At 40.1% G+C, this 27,128-nt stretch overlaps 1 protein-coding gene across 1 annotated transcript in view; it reads left to right on the forward strand.

Annotated features, from left to right (window-relative positions):
- Window positions 1–70: 70 nt before the first annotated feature.
- The window catches only part of LOC124285777 (exonuclease mut-7 homolog), a 32,664-nt gene continuing 5,606 nt past the window's right edge, over window positions 71–27,128 (forward strand). Inside the window, exons 1-15 of the mRNA XM_046722047.1 lie at window positions 71–524; window positions 2,831–3,447; window positions 3,698–3,751; window positions 8,281–8,420; window positions 9,035–9,132; window positions 9,465–9,538; window positions 11,263–11,301; window positions 12,965–13,122; window positions 13,910–14,093; window positions 16,318–16,379; window positions 16,910–17,046; window positions 17,809–17,918; window positions 19,363–19,609; window positions 20,447–20,619; window positions 21,022–21,183. Coding sequence (XP_046578003.1) covers window positions 320–524; window positions 2,831–3,447; window positions 3,698–3,751; window positions 8,281–8,420; window positions 9,035–9,132; window positions 9,465–9,538; window positions 11,263–11,301; window positions 12,965–13,122; window positions 13,910–14,093; window positions 16,318–16,379; window positions 16,910–17,046; window positions 17,809–17,918; window positions 19,363–19,609; window positions 20,447–20,619; window positions 21,022–21,183 — 2,460 coding nt within the window. The 5' untranslated portion in view covers window positions 71–319. The remainder of the gene's footprint in view (window positions 525–2,830; window positions 3,448–3,697; window positions 3,752–8,280; window positions 8,421–9,034; window positions 9,133–9,464; window positions 9,539–11,262; window positions 11,302–12,964; window positions 13,123–13,909; window positions 14,094–16,317; window positions 16,380–16,909; window positions 17,047–17,808; window positions 17,919–19,362; window positions 19,610–20,446; window positions 20,620–21,021; window positions 21,184–27,128) is intronic.

Consider the following 27,128-nt stretch of genomic DNA (forward strand, 5'->3'; position numbering starts at 1 on the left):
CAGTTGTATAAGTAGTTTTTTAAAATATATGTAAAAAGTGATAATCAAGCACTTTCTGAGATCACGGGAAAGAACACTTTAGTTAATTAGTTCAATATGCGCTGAATATTAAAGGGCACATCACATTAAGTACAGTGAAAATTCTCATAGCATTTATAGTATGTAACCATCAGTTATTTGACGAACGCGTTAACGTCAGATAGTGCGTATTTCGTAAGATTTTCATTTATACATTTTTACGTTAACCCAGTTTGTTTCACATGGTTATATCAGCATGTTGAAACAATAATGTAATACGAAATGTTTGACGTTCTGTGATATGTTTGTGATAGTGTCAGGTCTTTGGATAGTAATTCGGTATTTTATATATTCCATAACTCGCAAAGATACTGCAGAAAAGGCTGTGCAAGTCGAACTCATCAAAGAGAAACCAGTTGAAAACCACACCAGACCATGTAGGACTTTAAAACGTGTGTCTGGGAACGATTGCCCTTCTCAGTGTTGCCACCAAAAGACTTGTGAAGGTAATACAGGACTCCATTGTGCTTGTATGGGGTATAAATATACAACCTTTAAACTGACAGTCCACAGATAAGAGAGCAGACGGCAACAGTGCAGTTGTATGATAGTAACCACTAACTTTAAACTGTGTTAAAGTAAACAAACTGAAGAAATTGTGTCTTGAATAGACATTCCCGGCATTGATACTGTATGATCCACACTAAACCAAGGCAGCAAGTGTGACCACTTGGTAATGCTTTGTAACGTTTTGAGAATTTTATAATGTTTTCATGGATTTTGTGATTTTTTTAGGTAATGCATTGTCATCTCTTTGTAGAAGCTTTTTATAATGTTTACATGGTGTCCTCACAGTGTTTGGTAGAGACTTCTTTTCAAAAGTGAGGACATGACAAATTTGTTGTAGCAGTATCATTGGAGGGTTGTGAGCAGTTTTATGGGTCTCATCTTAAGTTATTTACCACTTACCTCTCTGCTATTGTTAAAATTGTAAGGTATATGTAAGGTATGGATTGTATGGGGTTGAGTGTGCTGCAAAACGGGTGCCAGTCAAATCGCCCCAGCTACAAAACGCCCAGGCCAATTTGGTCAAAATGCCCCAGATTTTTGGTCAAATCGCCCCAAGGTTTGGTCAAATTGCCCCAGGGGGGTAGTCAAAATGCCCCAATGTATTTAAGTGGTTAAATATATGCCACAAATGCATAGTTTTTGTCAACTTCCATATTATATTCTATATATAATTTTATATAGTGATATTTCTGATAAATTTTCTATTAGTAAACTGATAAGAGCAAAAGTAATATTCATGTACATAAACAACACTATAATACCAATAATTTGGTAAAGAATTACAAGAGTAAAATGAAAGGTTTGTATAATATGTTTATTGGCTGTAAATAGTTTTTGGTCAATAAATGGCATTATGTAATCATAACAATTATGGTATAATATTTATTATTTAAACATATTTATTTCCAAAGAAAGGAACCGGATTGGTAAACAAGCATAAGCTTATATGAATACCGCTCTGGGATACAATGGAAGGAAGAATAAACTCGTCATGATGAATGTACAATGTGAATGATATATAAATGTTGCAAAAACGAGAAATAACGCCTATCATTGTCAAAAGGTATATGTCATATAAACAAAATACTTTGGATCAAATCTGCCTGTTAAATTTATAAAAGAGTGCACTGAAATTAAAAGTTCTTTGTTTACTATTGAGGAGCAGCGTTGGTTTCCAAACAAAATTGATTTTAGGTCAAATCCTTTAGTATAAAAATACATAATTTGGCGTGATATCGTTGTAAAGAGTACATGAAAAAAGAACTAGTGAGCAGAGTCTTCATAGTTATGGCCACAAGAGCAAGATGATGTCGGAGATATAAATCTTTCATACTTGTGCGCATTAAGGTCACTACATTCAAGCTGGAGACGACAATGTATAATTAGACAAAATCTGCTACCGAAATTTAAGTCAAAATGACTAGATATTAGAATCGTTCAAAATTACATTTTTGAATCTCGATAGGTGATGGTCAATTAGTGAATATGTTTTTATAGCCTGAAATGTTCATACATTCGAGCCTCAACATTTCTTTTAACTAAACACAGCATTGAATGTCAATTAGTGAACATGTTTTAATAGCCTGTTTTTATCCACACGGGCGGTTGGGGTAGCCTATTGGTTTTAGATTGTTTTGATAAGCATTATACCATTTCTTGTTGAGAAAATCTATGCATTAAACTCAGTCCTCACCTTTTTAGATTGTTTTGACAAGATTAATTATAATAACAAAATCTCTAGATTGTTTTGATAAGTATTATACCATACTTGCTTGATAAGACATAAAACTTGCTGCATTTATGGCATTTATGGCCAAACATTTTATACAAACATTTCATTTTATTCTTGTAATTCTTTACAAAAGCATTAATAACATGCAAATAATTGGTATTATAGTGTTGTTTATACATGAATATTACTTTTGCTCTTATCAGTTTATACTAATAGAAAATCTATCAGAAACATTACTATATAATATTATACGAAGTATATAATATGGAAGTTGACAAAAACTATGCATTTATGGCATATATTTAATCATTTTAAATACCCTAGGGCATTTTGACTACCCCCCTGGGGCAATTTGACCAAACCTGGGGCGATTTGACCAAAAATCTGGGGCATTTTGACCAAATTGGCTGGGGCGTTTTGTAGCTGGGGCGATTTGACTGGCACCCCTGCAAAACAACATTCAATCACCTGTGTTCATGGGAACTGATGTTTAACCTGTTCTCATTTCAGATAAGTCTGTCTGTGTTGCAAGAACAGAAAACAAGAGACCCACCCAGTCTTGCTACAAGTCATCAGAATTAATACAGACCACACAATATACCAAAATGGCAGAAGCTCCAACAAATTTTACAGAAATTCGCAAAGCGAACCCAATCTCTTCCATGTGGCTGCTGAACGCTATGAAACAACCAGCTCAGACATCGACAAATGAAATGAAAGAATGGCTTGACCAAATTGAAGTCAAATGGTTTGACGAAGCCAATGCAAATAGGGCAGCCGTTAATGCTCAGGTGTCAGAACTGCTCACTCAGCATTTTATGGCTGCTTCCAATCCCTACTCAGCGTGTATACATATGATAGAGCGATGTCGAGACTTCTACACGGGTAAAACTACTACACTCTCGTTCTATATCATGAAAGAGTTTGAGCGATGGACACGACATACAAAGAAGAAAATGGACGATCTGTTGTCACAGGACATCCGATTTCATGCCTTTCACATGGCCACCGAACGTCACATGACATTGTTTGATATGGCAGTGAAAGCATTTAAGCTCAGACATTTAGGTAATGACTATTTTCTTCCTGAAATAAAAAAATTCTTGGAGAAAGGAAAGCACAAAGAGGTAAGTCCAATTTCATCTTTGTTCGTATTCTTCTGACTGAACAATGTTTAATGAAAAAAGAATAACAAAGTGACTTTGTTTCATATTATTTAATTTAATACCATGTTAACATGCAGAATTTAAGAAAATAGGAATTTTACAAAAGAAAGTCCATGGAGCATGCATGTTAATAATGGCAAGATTGATAGCAATGTTCAAGTATACTTTTGTAGTCATTATTTCATCTCAACTTCTTGTGGTTTATTTGAAGGCCTGTCATTGTGCTGGGAAGCTTGGATTACAGGGACACTTCTCCATGGAAGAGGTAAACACGCTATTTTACATCCTTCTCATTATTATATTTGATCGTTCACATTTATTAATCACAACCTGGCCCCGATTTCACGAAACAAGTTAAATTTTTACTCAAATTTCAAACTGAGTTGGACAATTTGAAACAGCTGACTTTTTAACTCAATTGCATTTTTTAAATAAAAATGCCCAAACAACTTAAGTAATCTATCCACCAAACTCAAATCGTCTACTATGTTTGAGTTTAATATTGATTTTAGTTCATTCTGGGAAATGCATTTTCTCAAATTTGAGTAAAAACTCTAACTTAAGTTGAAACTAAGACTAAAGTTTGTTTCGAGAAATCGGGTCGGACTGTGTGGGAGCCTAGTGGTTAAATTGTCTGCTCATTGCATTAAGACCTGGGTTCGATTCCCCACTTGGGTACAGTGTGTCAAGAAAAATTTCGGTGACCCTGCCATGATACTGGAATATTGCTAAAAGCGGTGTAAGACCATACTCGCTCATTCACAACTAACCCACTGTAGGTTTTGGTTCAAATAGGCCCCAAGCAGCCTGTGGGGTTATTGACTTAAGGGATGGACTGGGTGACCAGCCTAAATGTTTTGGGGGATTGGATGTCATTGTACCTTGACGGTGTAGATTGTTGATTCACGATATCAATCAAAGGTTTTCATGTTGTCATGCTGCATGGTTCAATCTTCAAAAGGGTGGGGTGTGATTACAAGCTTTAGGGCTAACAATTTTGGGCATTATTAGGTATATTAGGTACAAATACATTTTATCTGTGGTTTAATAAACATTTTTGTCTTCTGGTTGACTTATAAGACCTTGTTTAATGGAATGGTTTCACTAGGAAAGGGAGGTATCTAAGATTCTTGTTTGCAAGACAATAAAACCAAGTTCACTCACTCACTTTCTCCCAATATCGTCTTTTCGAGCTTCAACCTTGGACTGCATTTATATGCTGACGACACTCAAATTTACATATCATTCAAACCCTTACTTTCCTCATCAGCTGTGTCTTCATTTCTCTCCATTGAAGAGTGTGTCAGCTGCATCAAAATCTGGATGTCGTCACACTACCTCAAACTGAATGATGATAAAACTGAACTCATAGTTTTCCACCCTAAGCGTCTCCAACCCAGTATCTCTCTTCCTAAATTCAGCATCGGTCAGTGTGAGATTCAGCCAAACCATGAGGTGCGAAACTTGGGAGTTATTTTTGATTCTTCACTGTCCATGGAGCCACACATCAATAACATCTGTAGAAGGGCTACACCACCACATTACAAACATCGGCATGATTCGACGATACCTGGACGTCAAGACTACAGCATCTCTTATTCAGGCATATGTAACATCTCGTCTTGACTACTGTAATGCGCTTCTTGTGGGCCTCCCAAATTATCTTATACACAAGCTTCAGAAGGTGCAGAATACTGCAGCCAGTGGTCTCTGTCAAAGAAATCAGACCACATTACTCCCGTTCTTCACTCACTTCATTGGCTTCCGTCCACTACCGCGATAAAATATAAAACTCTACTCCTTGTTTTCAAAAGTTTACATGGTCTAGCACCTCAGTACCTCTGTGCTCTGTTCCACCGTTATACTCCTGTACGTTCCCTCCGATCAAATGACCAGTGTCTTTTGACAATTCCTGTGACTAGGACAAAAACATATGGTGACAGGTCACTCGAGACGACTGGCCCTCATCTCTGGAACAATCTTCCATCTCACCTCAGAACACAACCAGAGTTAGCTGTTTTTAGATCAAATCTGAAGACGTGTCTCTTTGCTGAAGCATTTGAACTCTATGTGATATCTAGACCATCTTAGAGCCAGAGCGGATTACGGATGGGTCATTTTCAAAATTGGTAGGATTTTCTGTCCGTTCCAAATAAAAAAAAAATCTGTTAACTTAAAAGGATTTTTTTGTGCTAGAAAACATATTTAGAAGTTTACTAATCAGTAAATGTGGTATATCATTAGTCTTGTCATTTTGAAATGTATATTTAGCCACATTTTAGGGTCATAATTGGCAGATTTGCTCCGTCCGGAGGTGACGGTCCTAATATCAATGTTCACAAATAATGTAAATATAAATGCAAATAACCAAACTAATTCATATTATGCCGGTTACAATTGAACAGGCATACCCAAACTGCATTTAATTTTTTTTTTAACTTAAAAAGTTTTTTTCTACAAATTGTAACATGCTTGTCCTGTCATTTTGTGTCATGACCGTTACCAGTGTATGAAATTCCTGCAATAACTTCCCCCTGGAGCTGGTTTGTAATACTACTTCCTGTGTGTGCTTGAGCTAGCCCCTGTGCATGTGACAGCAAATGAAATAATGAAATTCAACACATTTTGCAGAAAATTGACACCATCAAATAAGTATAAATGTTATGTGTCAACCTTAATTGTCCAGACCGTTACCAATGTATTTTGTGTCAAATATATCTCTTTGTTTTTTTACATTTCAATGGATATGCTGCCCAGAAATGGAAGAGGTGGAAGGCATGTCCTTTGAAATCTTTTAGGGATCATTCATTTTTTTATTTTAGATTTACTTACAAATTGTCTTGACCGTTACTGTCCAAACCGTTACCATACTGCAAAGTAAAGGTTTGGACAGTCCTTGTAACGGTCTGGACAAAATGATTTGTATTTCAAAAAGTTGTTCATTACTATTTGAAATTTAACAAATTTATAATTACTTTAAGGGTTAAGATAAGTTTAAGCATGGAATTTTACTGTTCAAAGGAGTTTTGATGTAGTATCATAAAAAAACAGTCTCTGGTAACGGTTTGGACAAATAATAGTAACGGGTCTGGACATATCTTTAATAAATTTCAATTTTAAAGAATATGTTCCATGGTGTGATAATATTTTTTTTATTTACTTATCTATCTGCTTTTAAATAATAAAACCAAAACGAATTTATCAGGTTAAGTTTCTAGTTTCTATAAGATCTATAGTCTTTATAAATTAAAAGGTAACGGTTAGACATCTATGGTAACAGTATTCCAACCTTTAAAGATTTTTGGGTGTAAACTGTTTTAACTTTAACTGTGAGATATGTAAGGCTACCATTTACTTTGAATATTTGCTAGGTGCTAATATGTTGGCCAAACCTTTGTATTTGATAAATATGTGTTACCATCTCACGACATTAACAAAAGTAAAGGTATCCGAAAGTGAATGAAAGAAGTATATTTCGTGGAGACTAATATTGCACCATAATATCAACAGCAAAATGACATTCATGCAGTGGCCTGTGTAGCATGACCATGCGCATAGTATCATAGTTGTTGCAGTACCTTCAGAATTTAATCTTTTGCAACTTTTAGAGGATAACATTTGATTGTTACACTGATGTCCTGACCCGCTACTCAATAATGTCACAAACCGCTACTATTCATTCAATTTTCGCTCCCCAATTGCACTCTTCTTTCTCGATTATAAGTGATTTTCAACCTAGACAGGTGTGTTTTTCTGTTCTTTAGAAGCTACCGCTTTGTTTTTATCAAAAGCCTAAATTCATTCACAAGTTTCATATTGATATAACAAATGTCCAAACCGCTACCACAGCATGGAAGAAAACATGTCACATTTGTTACAAGTTAAAATTTCTAATACACATTTCACTGTCGGTCCAAAAATAGGGGTAGCAGTTGAAGTAAATAATATAATTTTTTTTCCTTTCATGTTACCTGTTTCTATGTTCAATTAAATTGTTTAAGGTTTATGTCCAGCCCAAGCTACCATTCCTGTCCAAACCATTACCACTATTGTCCTAACCTGCTACTGGTGTTAATTGACTGCTTTAATTAATTCATGATAATACATGAAACACTCCTCTTTATGCTGGTGTCATCAAAAGATGTCCTGGGCTTAGTAGCTGATGTGAATTTTAGATGATATTACCTCATGAAAGCTATATGCATAATAATGATAAATGAAAGATACAAAATAACACTTTCAAAAAATAATGATAATAGTTTTTACCTTCAAGTTTGATTAAGTCGGTGTAAAAGCTGTGTATGCCATCTTTAAAAGATTTTTATGAATTATATTTTAAAATCCTTATTCTGATTAAGAAGTGGTAACGGTCAGGACTTTCCCTCACCCTATTAATTACTTATGTATCAATTAAAAGGCCAATTAGTAAATTTGAGCCTGCATGTTTGTATTATTGAATAATTAAGTATTTGAGATTTCATTTGAATAAAACCTAAATCAATTTTTATGAGTTTGATTTTATTGTAATAAAGAATTGAAAATCCTACCAATTTTGAAAATGACCCGGATATTGGCGCTATACAAGTGTGTGTGTGTGTGTGTGTGTGTGTGTGTGCGTGTGTGCGTGCGTGCGTGCGCGTGCGCCGCTATATCTGTTCGAAGTCACTCCATCACCGGAAGCCCATTTTCTGGTGTCCCCCGACCTTGATATTGCTGGAATATTGCTAAAAGAGGCGTAAAACTAAACTCACTCGCTCACTCATTCACTCCATCACCGTGTCTCTCTGGTTCCAGATTATACTCCCGCTGCTGCTCCAAGACAAGGTGAACCTGCTGGAATCGTACGTGATCGGTAACCCCGAGCAACAGAAGGCCGTGGTGCAGCTGCTTGACCACTTGTGTGACCGGGAGACAGACATCAACAGGATCATCGAGTAGGTCACACTGATTCACCTGCCTGGTAGAGCTATCAGTCAACTCGAGACTCTTTGGAATAACACCTCCAGATAAAAATGTTACAGAAGTTGACATCCATACATTTCCCCCTTAATGTGTATCACTTCTAAATGCTCTTCAAATACTTTATGTGACATCAACATGGAGATGATACAATAATGTCCAAGTGTTCCCCATGTTAAGAAGATTCGGGTTAGAATTGGTCTTCAGTAACCATGCTTGTCGTAAGAGGCGACTAGGGCATCGGGTGGTCAGGCTTGCTGACTTGGTTGACACGTCATTGTATCCTGGTTGTGTAGATCAATGCTCATGCAGTTGATCACTTTATTGTCCAGCCCAGACTCGATTATTTACAGCTGACATCACTGCATTTACCCCTTGACAATAAACCAGTTCTCCAATTAATTTTTAGTTGCTTGCATACAGATATGTATTAAAATTTATAAAATCAACAGTATAGCAACACTGCGTATTCATCCAGTGCATCCTTTTCAACTTGTCCCTGTGTTTTTGACACACTTCACACATTAACTCTAGTTTACTGGAGTGAATATTGATGAAAATACCTGGTTGGACTGTATGACTGTTTCAGGTCCTCGGGGGTGCAGAATGTGAAGAGAGACAAGATCCAGAAAAAGACGCTGAGCAAGCTGGCAGTGAGGCTGATGAAACTCTACCAGATCCCTCAAGGTACATAATACTACATATGCAGTTTTCTTCATTCATCACACCGAAGGCCTGGGTTTGATTCCCCACATAGGTTCAAAGTGAAACCCATTTCTGGTGTCCCCTGTAGTGATATTGCTGGAATATTGCTAAAAGTGGCATAAGAAAAGGCACTCACATTTGCAGTTTGCTGTGCTGAGTTACAGCCCTTAGTTGTGTAACATGATCCGGTAAATGTGGGTTTGACACAGATTTGCGCTGATTATGATACTCGGCTTGTCAGAGCTACATCTGTGTTTTCACTTTCACTATAGTGTCAGACACCTTCTTTAATAATCTTGTACTTTTCATTTTAGAGCACTGTCCGAACATCTCCAATGCCCGAGGTGTTGGAGCGCTGAAGTACCTGATGTACAAGAGATACATAGAGGTGAGGTGCTGAAGAATTGTTGTAGTCATCAAATAAATGCTTGTACAATGAATAGTGGTTTGCTGTTTTGAGTATCTAATTGTTTATGATTACTATCTTTTTGTGTTTTATGTCAGGGGTTCAAAAATCCCACCGCCCGACACCCGGGACAAGTCAGTTTTCATTTCGGGCAATCAAATAATGGTATCTTACTTGTCCGTGGGCTACTAGATAATTTCCACTTATGGTTTTAAACTGCAAATAGACTAGGATTTAATTTCATATCAAAATGTAGCTATTAAATTTCGCAATGATAATAAAGTAGAGTTATCTTTCTTTGCTTTTTATCACTTTTCAATAAATAGTCCAGTAAACATTAACATCAAATACCATGTTGATTTATTCTTTCATAATTACATCATCATGATTATTTCATAAAATCAGGGCAAGTGGAAAATTAGTCAGGACAAGTTACTTTCTTAAAGTCACTTGCCCTGTGGTAAGTGGCTTTTTAAACAAATTTTGAACCCCTGTATGTTACCACATTGTCAATGACGTCAATGTCAATGAAGATCCAGATTAGAATTGGCATTCAGCAACCCATACTTGTCCTAAGAGGTGACTAATTGTATTGGGTGGTCAAGCTTGATTATTTACGGATTATTTACTGGAATATTTCTGAGAGTGGCGTTAAACAACGAACAAACCACATGATCAAATACTAGAAACTTGCTTATAGCAATGGAAACACTTTGTAGATTCCAGTTTTGAATGCTATCAGTAACTTAAGTTTGTCTAAGTGAGTTTAGTTTTACACTGCACACAGCAATATTCCAGCTATATGGCAGCGGTCTGTAAATAATCGAGTCTGGACCAGACAATCCAGTGATCAACAGCATGAGCATCGATCTACGCAATTGGGATACAGTGACGTGTCAACCAAGTCCGCGAGCCTGACCACCCGATTCTGTTAGTCACCTCTTACGACAAGCATGGGTTGCTGAAGATCAATTCTCACCCAGATCTTCACGGGTGTTTGTCGTAAGAGGTGACCAAATAGACTTGGTGACTTTGTGAAGCATTTAATCACTGCATTGTATGGGCTCAATTATTTACATACCACCATCACACATCCGGAATATTTGCTGAGCAACTCATGATTAATCATGCTTAATAGCCATGGGCTAGCAGGATACCATTTATTTCAATTCCAGAATATTTGGTGCCTATTTGGTGTCTTTTGGCTGACACTCTGTAGTTCCTAGATATAAACCCGTGAAGATCCGGATTAGAATTGATCTTCAGCAACGCATGGTCGTAAGAGGATCAGGTGGTCAGGCTTGCTGACACGGTTGACACACGTCATCGTAGCCCAATATTGATCAGTGGTCATGTTAGATGCTTGATTGGCATTTTAGAAGATGCTATTTAATGAACATAAAGGATTTTGTGGATTTCATCTTCGTTTTATTATATATTATTTAGAATGAAAAGAAGAGGAAATCCAGAAAATTCTTGATGTTCAATGCTCATGTTGAAGGAAAACCGAGTTCTGTGGATAGTCACCTTCTTTATTGCAATAAGCAAGTGATACAAAGAGTTCATGTTGTTTATCACTGGATTGTTTGGTCCAGACTCGATTATTTATGGACCACTGCCATACAGCTGAATGTTGCTGAGGGTGGAGTAAAAAAAACAAACCACAACATAAATATTAGATATATATGACTTTATTTCTGTTACAGAAAACGTTTGGATCTGGCAGCTGGGATGAAATGGTGAAGGTGGGTAGTTCCTGTCTGTCTGCCGCATGTGTTAGTGTGTAAAGTGCGCTGCAACTGTTGGTTCACATCCTAAATATGCCTCATTTTGAATCCTTGGGGTGGGAGAAACCCAAACCAGGCACCAAACAGCACACACTTTATCAGTCACAGACACACACTGTATCAGTCACAGACAGCAAAAGAGTCTGAAATGTTTTTCAGTGTTTGAAATCATGTAACAATAGAACAAGGCAAAGATAGTATTGTTTCCACTACCACACACAAGCCCTCGTGTCTTTGCAAGGATTAAAGATTTTACAGAATATATACACAAATTTGAGATGACCCCCGACTCGAAATGCTTCACATACAATACATTATGACAAGGCTGGACACTTCGGTGTACCCCACCCGCCTGCTTTGCCGATCGCTACGCTACCATCGATTAAAACTTAATGTAAACATAATCATGGATGATTGGCCTATCGAGCACCACTCATGACACCTACCAATTCTTTATTGTTATTTCTGCAAGTTGATTAAAACCCGATTTTGACTCTCAACTAAACGATCTTGACACAAATGGCTGACGATATATCCGCACAAAACGGGGGTGTGGTCGAAGCAAGCCCTCTGGTTGGTTGATGTTTGTTAAGGAGACATTTACAAATGATGCTTTCTTTTGAGAAGCCATTGCTGGAAAAAAAATCTTACATTTCTGCCAAGTCAAGCAGTCGTTGAAAGTAAAAAATCCAGAGAATTTATAAATAATGTGCAGATTTAGCAGCGTTGACCAACCAGAGGGCTTGCTTCGACCACACCCCAGTTTTGTGCGGATATATCGTCAGCCATTTGTGTCAAGATCGTTTAGTTGAGAGTCAAAATCGTGTTTCAATCGACTTGCAGAAATAACAATGACTGGACTGTCTCACTGACTGACTGGACTCTCTCACTGACTGACTGGACTCTCTCACTGACTGACTGGACTGTCTCACTGACTGACTGACTGACTGGACTCTCACTGACTGACTGGACTCTCTCACTGACTGACTGGACTCTCTCACTGACTGACTGGACTCTCTCACTGACTGACTGGACTCTCTCACTGACTGACTGGACTCTCTCTGTGACTGACTCTCTCACTGACTGGACTCTCTCTGCTTGACTGGACTGACTGACTGGACTCTCTCACTGACTGACTGGACTCTCTCACTGACTGACTGGACTCTCTCACTGACTGACTGGACTCTCTCACTGACTGGACTGGACTCTCTCACTGACTGACTGGACTCTCTCACTGACTGACTGGACTGGACTCTCTCACTGACTGACTGGACTCTCTCTGACTGACTGGACTCTCTCACTGACTGACTGGACTCTCTGACTGACTGGACTCTCTCACTGACTGACTGGACTCTCTCACTGACTGACTGGACTGACTGACTGGACTCTCTCACTGACTCTCTCTCTCTGACTGACTGGACTCTCTCACTGACTGACTGACTGGACTGACTGACTGGACTCTCTGACTGACTGGACTCTCTCACTGACTGACTGGACTCTCTCTGTGACTGACTGGACTGTCTCTCACTGACTGACTGGACTCTCTGTGACTGACTGGACTCTCTCACTGACTGACTGGACTCTCTCACTGACTGACTGGACTCATTCACTCTTGTTGTAGAATGCAGTGGGGGAGAATGACTTCTTGAAGGAACAGCTGGTGGAACAGCTCATGTGTTACAATGATCTCCAAGAGGCTGCCAAGTGGGCCATGATATATCACCTTGGTGATGATAAACTGCCCCGCCCTGTTCGAGAAGCCAAGGAGAGGATGGCCAGGTATGTAGAAACTGTCAAAAATGTGGAGGAAAGTCTGATGTATTGGTCTGTTGTTTCAAGTTTGTCACAAATTTTAGATGAAATAATGATGGAAATGTTTTGTGGTACATATCGCAATACATGGATCATTACTCACTCATCATTACTGCAATAAGTTGCAATATGAAAGTCAGGCCAGTACTCATCTCTACCATCCAAGAGACCCGTGAAGATCCAGATTAGAATTGGTCTTCAGTAACTCAAGCTTGTTTTAAGAGGCGACTAACAGGATCGGGTGGCAGGTTTGCTGATTTGGTTGACACAAGTCTCCCAATTGCGTAGATTGATGCTCATGCTGTTGATCACTGGATTGTCTGGTCCAGGCTCGATTATTTACAGACTGCCGCCATATAGCTGGAATATTGCTGAGTGCGGCTTTAAGCAACCAACCAACCATTCAAGATCTCTCCAAGTTCAGCTGACTCGCCTAGGCGTCTGACTGTTTTATCATAAATCACAATGCTCTCCATTTCAATGTCCTGTTTTGTTGTACAGTGTTAAGAGAAATGCTGACTCCATGCACCTACAAGAATGTCACAAGTATTAGTTCAACATCCACAGGGGGCAGTGGGGTATAGACCCGGGTTTGATTCCCCACATGGGTACAATGTGTGAAGCCCATTTCTGGTGTCCCTCACTGTGATATTGCTGGAATATTGCTTAAATTAAACTCACTTACTCACTCACTCACTCAACATCCACAGGATATTTGCCTGGCTCAGCGATGCCCTTTTTGCTATGGTTACAGTGAGCAGGCTGGAGATGGTGCTACCGGAGGGTGGGATGACACAGGGGGAGAGAACTGGGATGACGACTGCTACACGGAGCAGGATCTGCAGAAGTACTATCATTCCCTGAGCGTTCCACTGGAACAGATCACGCTGGTTGACACTCGTGACAAGCTCAGCGTGTGTGTGGCCAGACTTTGTGTGGTGAGGCTTTGTTTGTGTTCTGTATGTCTCAGTCTCTCTTTCGTAGTCTGTCTGTCCGTCCTTCCTGGTTGACAGGATCTGGCTAAATGGCTCTATGCCATACAGAGCTCCAGATAATGCCCGTATTTGCATATTTTACGCTATAGAAATCACATTTACTCAATTAATTACAAATCTGGGAGTACAAAAAACGCATAAGACTCACTTAAATCCCAATAGGTCTTAATACTTCGCGTACTTTTACTCAGTTAACTAAACTGGCTTGCGTATGATAAATTCGTTGTGGCTCCCAAACTCTACAACAGCATTAGCAAATGTTAAACGATGCCTATATATAGATATACTATTTTAGCCATAGCCACTGTCCGGACTTTACTGTAGTTGTCACAGTGACTTCCATGTTCGAGTGTTTAGAAATGGCTGCGCGAGGCAGGAAAACGTGCGTGAGTCAGCCTCATCAAAAAAAAAATTTTTTAGACTACTTCAAGGCAAGTAAACATAGTGAGGCAAATGGTTATGCTCAAGACATAATCAGTGACATTACGGATAGGTGTGATGTAGCTCAATGGTTATGTGCAGACATTTTAGCTAACCTAACTGACACTGTGAATGTAACGAAGAGAAAACGGCACACCGGTGATCATGTCTCAAAACGAACTTTGGTTGATTGGCAAAGAAAGTTCCTGTGGCTAGTCTTACAAGAAATAAACAACGAGTTGTACATGAGACTTAGGTCTATTGAGAAGCATTTATATACTTCCCATCAAAAGTTTAGACTCACTGGTGTAGATGTAGCCACTTACTTTAGTCAACGATTCTAAACTAGATTTTGCAAAATATTCTATACAGTTTAAGGATACTGTTTACACATGAACTGATGTATTGTAAAACACATTCCGTAATGTTGAAAAAATTATTGTCCTGAGTTCAATAAATGATGAAACTCAGTGAAAATTTGTGAATTCTTAACAAAACTTTACAGAAAAACGCAGCATAAACTGCTGCGTTTTGCTGTGACGTTTTGTTAAGAATGAATGATATTTGCACATGCTTTTCAGCAAGTTGATGCATGATCCTTGTGCAATTCATCCGCATAAGGTTTGCTGTTGGTTCTCCCAAGTTAGGGGAGACATTCATCTCTGATGTAACCACATATATACACATAAAATATAGTGAGTGATTAAGTGAGTCTAAACATTTAAAGGGTAGTATATTTATATATTTAGAAGTGTTAATTACCCAATAAGGATAAGAAACTCTGTGTAAAAGTACTCAATTCTGTAAACTAGTGGGAGTACACAAATTGCTAGTTACTCCTCAAAAAATGCAATTTTCTCCTACATAAACAGACCTAGGAGTAAATACCCAACTGCTTGAAAAATTATGTGGAGCTCTTTGGGCCATAAGATCAACACCTCCATCCTAATTATATGCTTAACACATTTGTCATTGTGAGTTGAAACAATGGACTTGTGTGTCCACCAAAACTACTTGATTCCTGCTGATGACAAATCAAAAGGTGTGTCCAAAGCGACATTATTTTATAAATGTGTTCTGACAACATATAAAAATTAATTTTTTTTGGTGGAAAAAGAAGGAACTGTTCCTAATGCAGCAGCATGATTAAATCCTGTGAGCTGTCGTGTTTTAACCAATACCAAAATTTCTAATTACCCACTTCATATGAAGCGTGTTATCCCTCCTTGACTATTGATGTGTTGCTATCAAGTTCTGTCAGAGTTGTGTGGTTTGTTGGTATTCATGGTGAGAAATGTGCAAATTTTGAGAAACATTTTATACTCCAAGAAACGAATAAGGGAACACTTGAAAGTACATGTGTTCCTTTATTTATTTCCAGAATTTCACCCACAGTGCAAATGCATTCCTTATGAAGAAACCTGGAAAAGAATATAGGAACACTTGTATTTTCACATGTTCCCTTATTCATGATGATTATATTTTCTTTCAACAGTGATGGGTGCAATGTGTCAAGCCCATTTCTGGTGTCCCCCGCTGTGATATTGCTGGAATATTGCTAAAAGCGGCATAAAACCAACTCGCTCACTCTTTCAACAGTGATATACGTCTGTACAGACTGGCCATGTGTCTGGTATGGGATTCAGAGCTGTCTTATCATTTCCTCAGACTTAATGATTAGTTATGATAATACCAATGATACTGTCGTCGTTATTTCATAACGTGTGTTGATCTGATGTTTTTCCAGCCTGGAACAGTGATTGGCATCGACTCGGAGTGGAGACCCGCATTTGCAGCACAGCCTCAGAGGTGAGTTTGTCATGGAACGCCAGGGTGTTGTCATGACAACCTGAATCTGTTATGATGACTTTATTAGTTTACATGTTTCAACTTTACACATGAAGGTTGGTGGGATAGCCTCTTGATCGAAAGTGTGTACCTCAATTGCAGATAGATTTGATTCTTAACTTTCTCAAGACATTGATATTGCCGGAATATCTGTGAAAGCGGAGTCTGTCTCCCTATCTCCCTCCACCCACCTCCCCCCCTTGCCAGCCTCTGCCTGCCTGCCCGCCCCACTCACTCACTCACTCACTCACTCACTCACTCACATGCTTACATAAACGCTCACACAAAAATAGCCCACAATTGTTGGCACTGTACAGATGGATGTCAAACCCCAAGTTTTGACATAATAGTGATTGCAGTTTTCTTTCTGAGTTTCCACATGTTCATTATTTTGTCTTAATTTGGTGTTAGCATCTGTAGCTGTAATTATGTGTGGATCATACGTAGTGCAAGTAAACAATGTAGGCAGCCATTCTGATTGTATGTCACAGAGTGGCCCTGATGCAGTTTGCTGTGACGGACCATGTGTATCTGATCGACTGCACTACGCTCAGGTCAACACTAACAGACCAGGACTGGGCAGACTTCACAAGGAGAGTTTTCTGTAATGAAGACACAGTGAAGCTGGGTAAGTCTCAGGTTGTGATGCTGTGTACATAGAGCTGCATAATAGTGGTAGTACTGGTGGTTTGTAAGGCAACATACAGCACTCAACACTGACACTTCAATCATCTGCTGCCACTGCACAACATTTTACTGGCACTTCAATCATCTGCTGCGTCTGACACTTCAATCATCTGCTGCCACATACAGCACTCAACATTTTACTGACACTTCAATCATCTGCTGCTCACAGCACAATTTTTACTGGCACTTTCTTCTGGCACTTCAATCAACATTTTACTGGCACTTCAATCTCTGCTGCCACATACAGCACTCAACATTTTACTGGCACTTCAATCATCTGCTGCGTCATGACAGCACTCAACATTTTACTGGCACTTCAATCGTCTGCTGCCACATACAGCACAACATTTTACTGGCACTTCAATCATCTGCTGCCACACTTTCAGCACTCAACATTTTACTGGCACTTCAATCATCTGCTGCCACATACAGCATTCAACATTTTACTGGCACTTCAATCATTTTAGCACTGACTGGCACTTCAATCATCTGCTGCCACATACAGCACTCAACATTTTACTGACACTTCAATCATCTGCTGCCACATACAGCACTCAACATTTTACTACTTCAATCACTTCAATACAGCACTCAACATTTTACTGGCACTTCAAATCGTCTGACAGCATTCAACATACTTTTACGACAATCTTTAGTGCCACATAAGTGCAGCCAAGTGCAAACAAACCTATTTTTGTGGCAGGTTACGGCCTGGAGACTGACCTATCCATGTTCACCAAGACATTCCCCAGCATGAAGGATCCCCTGATGAGGATGAAGAGGGTCGTCAATGTGGAGGACCTCAGCAAGCAGGTAGGTCATACACCTCAAGGGATGTTGTGGGGTACAGTTATCTTAAAGGCATAATGTCACACATGTTTTACAATATTTTGTCCCATATTATACATATTGGGGCATATGAACTCACTTTAGCTTCCTATTGATGCAATACAAGTCTTATTATCCCTTACGACTTGCCTGAAATCGATAATTGAAACTTCATAGCGAAGGACTTCCAAACAGGGAACACTTACCGTATATGGAATGTAAACAATTGCTCCATACATCGAATACTGTCGCATGCTGTGTTGTCGGTGTTTGCTGAACTGGTTTCAATCACAAGTTGTGCGTAGGATTTTTGTAAAGAGAGCTCAAGGGACATAACTCGCTTGAAATAAAGTTCGGCGGTTAAGGGCGCGAGAGTCGATTCAATGCAATGCAATGTTGCATTAATTCATTGGAACTTTTTAATATATTGTTGTAATCTAAATACATAATTTTTTGTGGAATAAATTATATGGTAGCCTCCCTGAGGGCTGATAGTTATTATTATTGAGAGAGTGCATTATGGTTGTTTAGAAAAGTGTGGTGTGAAATAGTGACTTTTACTAACCTCATAAACTGTAGTTGGCACATATTGCTTATGGCGAGGAGTTGGTTCTGGAATCTCAACCACATAGACTGTGATAGGGTACAGGGTGCTGGTATCGCAAGTCTCCACCTTTGTTGTCGGATTACTTTTGTAACATTGTGGTCTCCCAAAAAATCAAATTGACATCCATAAAACTCTCTTCCTTGATGACCGCCTCGTGGTGTACCAAAACACGTTAAAATATAGTACTTGTTGGTCCCTGCCTGGCGCTCGGCATTAATGGGTACAACAAGGACTGGTCGGCTTGGAGTCAGTATAATGTGTCTGAGTTGGGTATTCATGCTTCACTGCGGCATGGTATCTCAGTGGGTTAGCACTATAAAATCAGCTTAAGTCTGGGCTAGTACAAGCAGCCGCACATACACATACACACGCATGCACGTCGTCATATGAGCGAAATATTCTCAAGCACGACGTTAGACCCAATTTTCACCTCACCTCTTCCTTGACCTGATAATCTGTGATGGGGTACAGGTTGCTGGTATCTTAGCAGAACTTACACTCATGTTGTGTCTGGTGGGCATGGATGAAGACATCTTAATGTGGATGAATGCTCAAAATAACCATTTGTTTATTCCTTTAGTCTGACCTGTATTGAAGTATATTCAGGCTGCAGGGATATTCCTGGAATATTGCAGACTATGGCATTCATACAATAAATATATCAAATTCAAATTTGAATTCTCAGTTTCAAATACTTCTTGTACACGTTATGATGACAGCAATAGCAATATGATGTCATTATTTTAATGTACCAAAATCCACCCGCTAAAGCTCAAAGTGCCACATTATTACCCAGGTTAATGGAACACTCAATGTTCACAGATATTTGGTGATGGCCCTGTTGTTTTGGATGAGTCTGCGTTCATGTCTGATGGGGAAGATGGAGGACCTACAGGTAGTCAACAAGACAAGGGAGAAGGCTCTGTGAAACCTTATTCTTTCTCCAAGAAGGAAGAGCGTGGCTTAAGTGAGCTAGTCAGACAGTGTCTGGGAAAACCCTTGTGTAAAGTGGAGCAGATGTCGGACTGGGAGAAACGTCCTCTGCGGCAGGCACAGATGGTGTATGCAGGTAGGCACTTCATTCTCTCTAGGGAAGATGGTTTCGACTAATTCAAATGAGAAAGTGTGGTGGGGTAGCCTAGTGGTTAAAGCGTTTGCTTGTCCCGCTGAAGGACCGGGCTTGATTCCCCACATAGGTACAATATGTGAAGCCCATTTCTGGTGGTGTCCCCTGCAGTGATATTGACTAAATATTGCTAAAAGCGGCGTAAAACTAAAATCTCAAGCTCACTCAGATGAGAAAACTGCCATATTCAGTTTTGAATAAACTTTGCAGGTATTAATCATTGTTTGAAACCTCTAAGTTGAAATGACAGCTCCTATTCAGCTGTACCCATGAAGATCCGGGTTAGAATTGGTCTTCAGGGTAATTTTCGTAAGAGGCAACTAACGGGATCGTGTGGTCAGGCTTGCTGACCTGGTTGACGTGATAATATCCCGACTGTGCATCAATGCTCATGCTGTTGATCACTGGATTGTGTGGTCCAGATTTGATTGTTTACAGCATGCCGCCATATAGCTGGAAAATTGCTGAGTGAGGCTTTAAACAACAAACAAACAAACCTAATCAGCAGAAGTTTTTAACACATGAGACTAGGACATTTGTCTTCTGTCCTAGGGGCGGTGGGGTAGCCTAGTGGTTAAAGCGCTCGCTCGTCATGCCGAAGGCCCGGGTTTGATTCCCAACATGGGTACAATTTGTGAAGCCCATTTCTGGTGTCCCCCGCCATGGTATTGCTGGAATATTGCTAAAAACGGCGTAAAACCATAATCAGTCAGTCTGTCAGTCTGTCAGTCTTCTGTCCAGAACCTACTGCCACTTCAGTGTCCTGTCATCTGTTGCCAGCTCTTGATGCGTACGTGCTGCTGGAGGTGTACACGGTACTGACGTCGCACGCACAGCAGTCGGGGCTGCAGATCAACCTCGAGCCTCCTGTGTGTGCCAAGTGGTCGAAGCCTTCAAAAACAGACAAAAAGAAGGCCAAAGCTGCGGGGAAGAGCCTTGAACCGAGGACACTGGTGAGTGGAGGGTAATACTACTCAGGTGTAAGTGTGTGCTCTGGTAAGCAGGGGGGTAATCTTGTAGGGGCATTGGTAAGTTCCAAAGTTCCAAATTATTAATCTGGATTTTTCAGGTTCATCAATCACTTAATTGACAGGTTCGTTTTTAGTCAGGAGTAATGCTATGCAGGTTGGCTGAGGTTATAGTTTTGAGGGCACCAGTGAGTGGGGTTATGATACTTGGGGGCACTAGTTAGTTGAGGTTATACTTCTGGGTCAGCTGTGAACAGGGATTATAGTACTCTGCTCAATGTGTAGATTTGATAGAGAAATTCGTAATTATAAAAAAGCATTATTTTGATTAAATATTTAAGAATTGAAATCTTTGAACTGTAACTGAGCCAGGGTGTTTTTGGTCAGCCAGAAGCGTCCGGCCCCGCCCAGTCCGGACCTCCAATCACCCCCCACCAGCTGAGGGTGGTCGTGGACACCATGCTGCAAGGCCTCGGCAAGCACCTGCGCAGTTGTGGTGTTGATGTCATCATCCTAGAGGCCAACGATGACCATCAGAAAGCTGTAATAGTTAGTATGGAGTTCTGCCTCTGTATTGAACATGTAACCAATCCCATTAAGATCAGCTTTTCCACTCTTGAACAATACCCCACTTCTTAAAGAATACATATCAGGTGAACTTACAGCCAGTCAACGTTGAAGCCTCACAATGTTTGAGGGAACAAGTACAGCTCATTTCTGTTTCTCAAGGACCGCCTCCGTGGTGTAGGGGTTAAAGTGTCCGCCCAGAGAGCGGAAGGTCTCAGGTTTGATTCCCTGCCACGTCATATCAAAAAATGTTAAAATACAGTACTGTGACCCTGGGACAATGTGCATGCATGTGTATGTGTATGTGTATGTGTGGCTGCTTGTACTAGCCCAGACTTAAGCTGGTTTTATAGTGCTAGCTCACTGAGATACCATGCCGCAGTTAAGCATGAATAGTGAGTGAGTGAGTGAGTTTGGTTTTATGCCGCTTTTAGCAATATTCCAGCAATATCACGGCGGGGGACACCAGAAATGAGCTTCACACAATGTACCCATGTTGGGATTCGAACCCGGGTCTTCAGGGTGACGGTCGAACGCTTTAACCACTAGGCTACCCCACCACCCCTTAAGCTTGAATACCCCACTCAGACACATTATACGGACTCCACAAGTCCTTGTTGTACCCATTAATGCCGGGCGTCTGGCAGGGACCAACAAGTACTATAATTTTTCCTTATCCTGACTCATGCTCTTTTGCTTGTCTCCTTCCTCTTGCGAACATAGTGGAACACTTGTATCTCCCTAATTGAAGTTCCCTTCAATGTAAAATCACTAATTAGTACACCACGAGTTACCTCCCTTCCACAAGCGCGGGAACGAGGGCGCCACCTCTACCCATGTGCCTCACTCTCTCCTTCTTCGCCCAGTGAGCTGGACGTGAGAGCGCCTGTGTCTCCCGACACACTATATCCTTTGATTATATTTAGTTAGTTACCTGTGATAGAGATCTATAGAGGTTTAGCTAGTATCTTTCAACAATTATATATTGATATTTAGTCGTGTTTCTACTGTTTATGCGGGGCCCGTGCTGTTGCAGTGGATTACGTTGATAAAAATTCTGTACTGTTGCACATTACGTTTTTATTCTGCTGCTGATCCGCATTTAATATGCCCTAGCTGTACTGGCGCCATGTTTCATGTGATTCACGTTGCAGTTCGCGATACTAATTTATCCAATTCTACCTTTAATAAATAATTACTGCGTTTGAGGCAGCGCAGCAGATAGAGTCACGTATGCAGAGTCTAGCATGACTGATACACCTGAACCCTCGCCAGTCTACTGCTGTTGGTCGACCCCCCCCGTCTGGGTTTCCGCTAGAATGGTGGAGTGGGGCGTAGTCCGCCGCCTCAAGAAGCGCCCTGCTTCCCCAGACATCCCTTCGTCGCACTGAGGGGTATTCAACGAAGTCTACTAGAACTTTCTCAGCCCGAGATTGTTCTCATCGCAGATTGGGCCTGTATGATGATCAGCCGATCATCATTCCTGATGTACATCAAAGAATGACTGATGTCGGCAACAGTGATGTCAGCGCCAGATCAACATTCGATGATCTTCCTGAGGGTCCCGTCGCTACCAACACTCAACGCATGAGACTTCGCACCCCAGGGCAGCGTCGACCTCTGAGGGGAATTCAACGAAGTCTACTAGGACTTTCTCAACCGAGATTGTTCCAGCCGCTGAACTTGGCCTCTACGATGATCAGCCGATCATCATCCTCGGCGTATGAGACAAGTAGCGACCGGTGACAGCTACAATGACATCAGCAGAGATCGTCATGCAGCCTGATGTCTCTACACTGATGTCAGACGACTTACCTGAGGGCCCCACCACTAACAGCGCAGAGATGGCACCGACTACTTCGTCGCGAGACCATCCCAGACGAGCTACTACGGCAAATCATGGTCGTGATGATGGAGGTCACTACAGACTGGAGAAGCAGCCAGCCCAGAGTACGAGCCTTCGAAGGCTCCAACTTAGACAACACTCTAGAGGCACCTCCAGTCAACGTGGCAGCCAAGACGATGCAGCCTTCGCTGAAGGAAGTCGCAGACCACCTTGACGAAGGACCCAGATGAACAGCTCACTGAAGGCCTTCGGCGGCGGGGATAGATCATCACATTCCTCGGCTTCATCCTTAGATGCAGACTCAGCCACCAGACCTCACGGAAGCCTTCGCGAAGCTCAAATCGCCGTTCCCCAGCACCGGCGCGCAGAGGAAGCTTCGCTGAAGGCTTCAGGGCAGCGTTCGTGGAAGGCGTTCGCGAAGGCATTCGCGAAGGCACTCGGGAAGGACACCCGAATATAGATCGTCATTTAACAGAGTCAAGGGACTACTCAAGAGCTTCGAAGCTGTCAATAGTCTCCGATCTCCTCGTACATCACCACATCGATCGCCTCACAGGTTACCACACAAGTCTGCACACAAGTCTACATCACCTTCCTAGAGTGGCAGTACGACGCAGACATACCTGATGAAGGAAGACGACGCGAGATGCTATCACCCTACCTCCGATCGACCGATTGCTGCGGTAGCACAGAATCTAGACATAGCATCCCATAAAGCCACAAAAGTTCAGACACCATAATTGCGAACTTTCACGCCTAGAAGTTTCCACGCACAACATGGACCCTTCTTCAAGGCTTAAGACATCGATGAAAACTACAAGTTGATCATCGATATCAACAATAAGAACTACAATCGTAAATTGGTTCAGTTGAATCCATGGCGAGACGGTATGTTCGTTGGCCTAAATAGATCTAGAACGATCATTGAGACACTTATCACCAGATTTAAACAATCCGACTTCTGAAAATGATAAGATGATCCACTCGGCCCTACTTATGCAGAACCAGCAAGTCCCAGGTCCTCCTCGAAGAGAGCTAGAGCCTCACCAGCTACAAGGGGCGTCATGGAGGAGTAGCTTAACCACCGACCCACATCCTGTTAAACACAGAGGCCATTCGCGAAGCAAAGCTCTTATATATATATATATATATATATATATATATATATATTCTAATCGGACTTTGACTTCGATACCTTCGCGAAGGTCGCGAAGGCTAAGTAACTCAAGTCTACTTCACCAGTAGATCTAGAAGGGATACTTGAGAGCTTCGTGAAGTCTCAGGCGTTCACCGAGGAAGTCTCCTCCAAGGTCTCCATATACTAGCCACTTTCGTCATATATAGCTACTCCTCAGTCCGTTCAAGACATCGCATAAGTTGTCTATCAACTGTATGCCAGATGCCGCCTCTATAAGCCTACGCCAAGACAATTGCACAGGCTATTTACAACACAGAGCGCCGCTGTATTAATTTGTCAACGACGTTTCATAGATCTTCACAGAAATCAACTATTCGTATAAATTGCTAGTATATGCAATCCCGGACGACGATCACGATTATCTACATGCGTGAACATTACGCATATCTGCGAACAATTCAATATCGAAATTGAACAGCAGCCTTGTTACAGCGGTATAACTCATAATGTCGTCAACATTTCTGAGAAGAAATATGTACAACAAATTCAGCTTTAATTCTACAATTATGACGATACATTCATGTATACAGTCTACAAGCTGACAACTTACAAGTTATTGTACCTTTATATATAAAGAAGTCGGAATTATATTCAAAACTGAAGTACTTTCACGACAGCCAGGAAAATAACCTACCCAGCATTAATATTACAGAGCAAGGTATTTTTCGCGAAGCTTTCGCTGCGTTTACCATTAATCCTCGAAACACGTGGTCACTTTCGGGTAACTTCGGGAAGTTACGATGAAGACCGATGATTGTTCTAATATCAGCGGCGGCACTATATTATACAAGGTTCCTTTTCCTGCTACACCGGTGACATCACAGCGCTGGGTACTCTACAGAATCAAAATGCCTTATTCTGATTGGACCCGATGAACAACGCCTACACAGAGGTCGAGCATAGTTCACAGTTCAAGACATAGGTTGCAAGTGACAACTTTATATCAATGAACGAGCAAGCCTCCTTACAGCCCAGTTAACCTGAACCTTCATGATTAGGCTGCTTTCTTCAGGTTAGAGACCTCCCTGTCAAGTTTAGACAAGGGCACAGCAGTCAGGCGATTTTACATAAAGTTCATCGAGGACACAAACTCCGGTTGTGCACATACATCGTCAAGGACATCGCATACGATTTACCTAGACGACGTGATACAAGTGGATCGAAATCCACAGCGTTTCAGACTACACCTGAATTTCATCATCAAGCTACTAACACAACTAGATGGTTAGTAAACCTACTAAGTTTCTGTTTGGAGAATAAACGGAAGTTTCCGCACCAACTTGGGGATATGAATATAGTGCTACAACACCTCACAAGTGAGGTTTATGAACATGCCTGGATGACATACTTGGACTCCATGATACGATGATGCTATCACGCTGGCCAGCAAGAGCACTGTAAATTTATCTCCACCAAACCAAACAGGAAGAAAAAATACAACAGATTTTTTCCTCTATCATCAACTTACTTAGAGTGTAGTCTCACGTACTATATCTCCGTTTTGATCAGAACTGTCATACTACGTGCATACAAGACAGATGGACCTAATCCGACCCTCCATGAGCTTTAATACTCTTGATATTAGAGCCCTAACTTCTACAATTTCATCTACACAAATGTTATTTGAAATAATGGAGGGTTTATTACTGTAGATCCGATATGGTGGTTGCCAACCATTATCTGAGAGATATCACCACCGAGGACATCTCAGGTATCCACCAATTCGATCCCATGGTCCTTGCACAACAGTTGACAGTTCCTCGGAGAAGATAAGTCAATCTTACAGATTTTACTTATCTTATAACAGTACTAAATAGCTTCATGCTATATATAATTTGCTTAAGCTCGTTTTTATCATCACAGTGGTTACATGATAAATGCATTAGCTAACAAACTCTACAGAGTTTTTTTGGCTATTATATAATGAGCTTAAGTCAAGTATATTTTAAGCATAGTACTATACTCATATTGTAAAATACATTAGCTAACAAACTCTACGGAGTTTTGCTATTATATAGGTAGCTTAAGCTCATTCATATCTTAAGCTCAGTACTATGTTTATATCATATAACTATATTAGCTAACAAACTCTAAAGAGCTTTTGCTATTTGGCTTAAGTTTCATCATATCTTAAGCAATATGGTTACATTATAACATGTATTAGCTAACAAACTCTATGGAGTTTTTTATTATTATATATGTAACTTAAGCTTATTCATATCTTAAGCAGTACTATGTTTATAGCATATAGGTATATTAGCTATCAAAACTCTAAAAGAGTTTTTTGCTATTATATATTGGGCTTAAGTTTTCATCATATTTTAAGCTTTATGGTTACATTATATCATGTATTAGCTAACAAACTCTACAGAGTTTTTGCTATACATATGTAGCTTAAGGTTTCTTCATATCTTAAGCTCAATACTATGTTGATACCATATAAGTATATTAGCTATTAAAACTCTAAAAGGTTTTTGCTATTATATATTTAGCTTAAGGTTTACTTCATATCTTAAGCTCAATACTAGGTCTAAATCAACATAATAAAATGTATTAGCTATCAAACTCTGGGAGTTTTACTATTATATATATATAGCTTAAGTTTAATCATATCTTAAGCTCAGTACTATGTTTATAACATAAAAGTATATTAGTTAATAAACTCTAAGGAGTTTTTGCTATATACATTTAGCTTAAGTCTAATCATATCTTTAAACTTAGTACTATGGTTACATTATAAATCTATTAGCTAATAAGCTCTACAGAGTTTTTGGCTATTGTATATGTAGCTTAAGTTAATTATATCTTAAGCACAGTACTATACTCATATTGTAAAAATATATTAGCTAACAAACTTTACTAAGTTTGGCTATTATATATGTA

The sequence above is a fragment of the Haliotis rubra genome, unplaced genomic scaffold, assembly GCF_003918875.1.
Source record: "Haliotis rubra isolate DU_JTF1 unplaced genomic scaffold, ASM391887v1 Scf369, whole genome shotgun sequence".
In the NCBI taxonomy this organism is placed as follows: Eukaryota; Metazoa; Mollusca; class Gastropoda; order Lepetellida; family Haliotidae; genus Haliotis; species Haliotis rubra.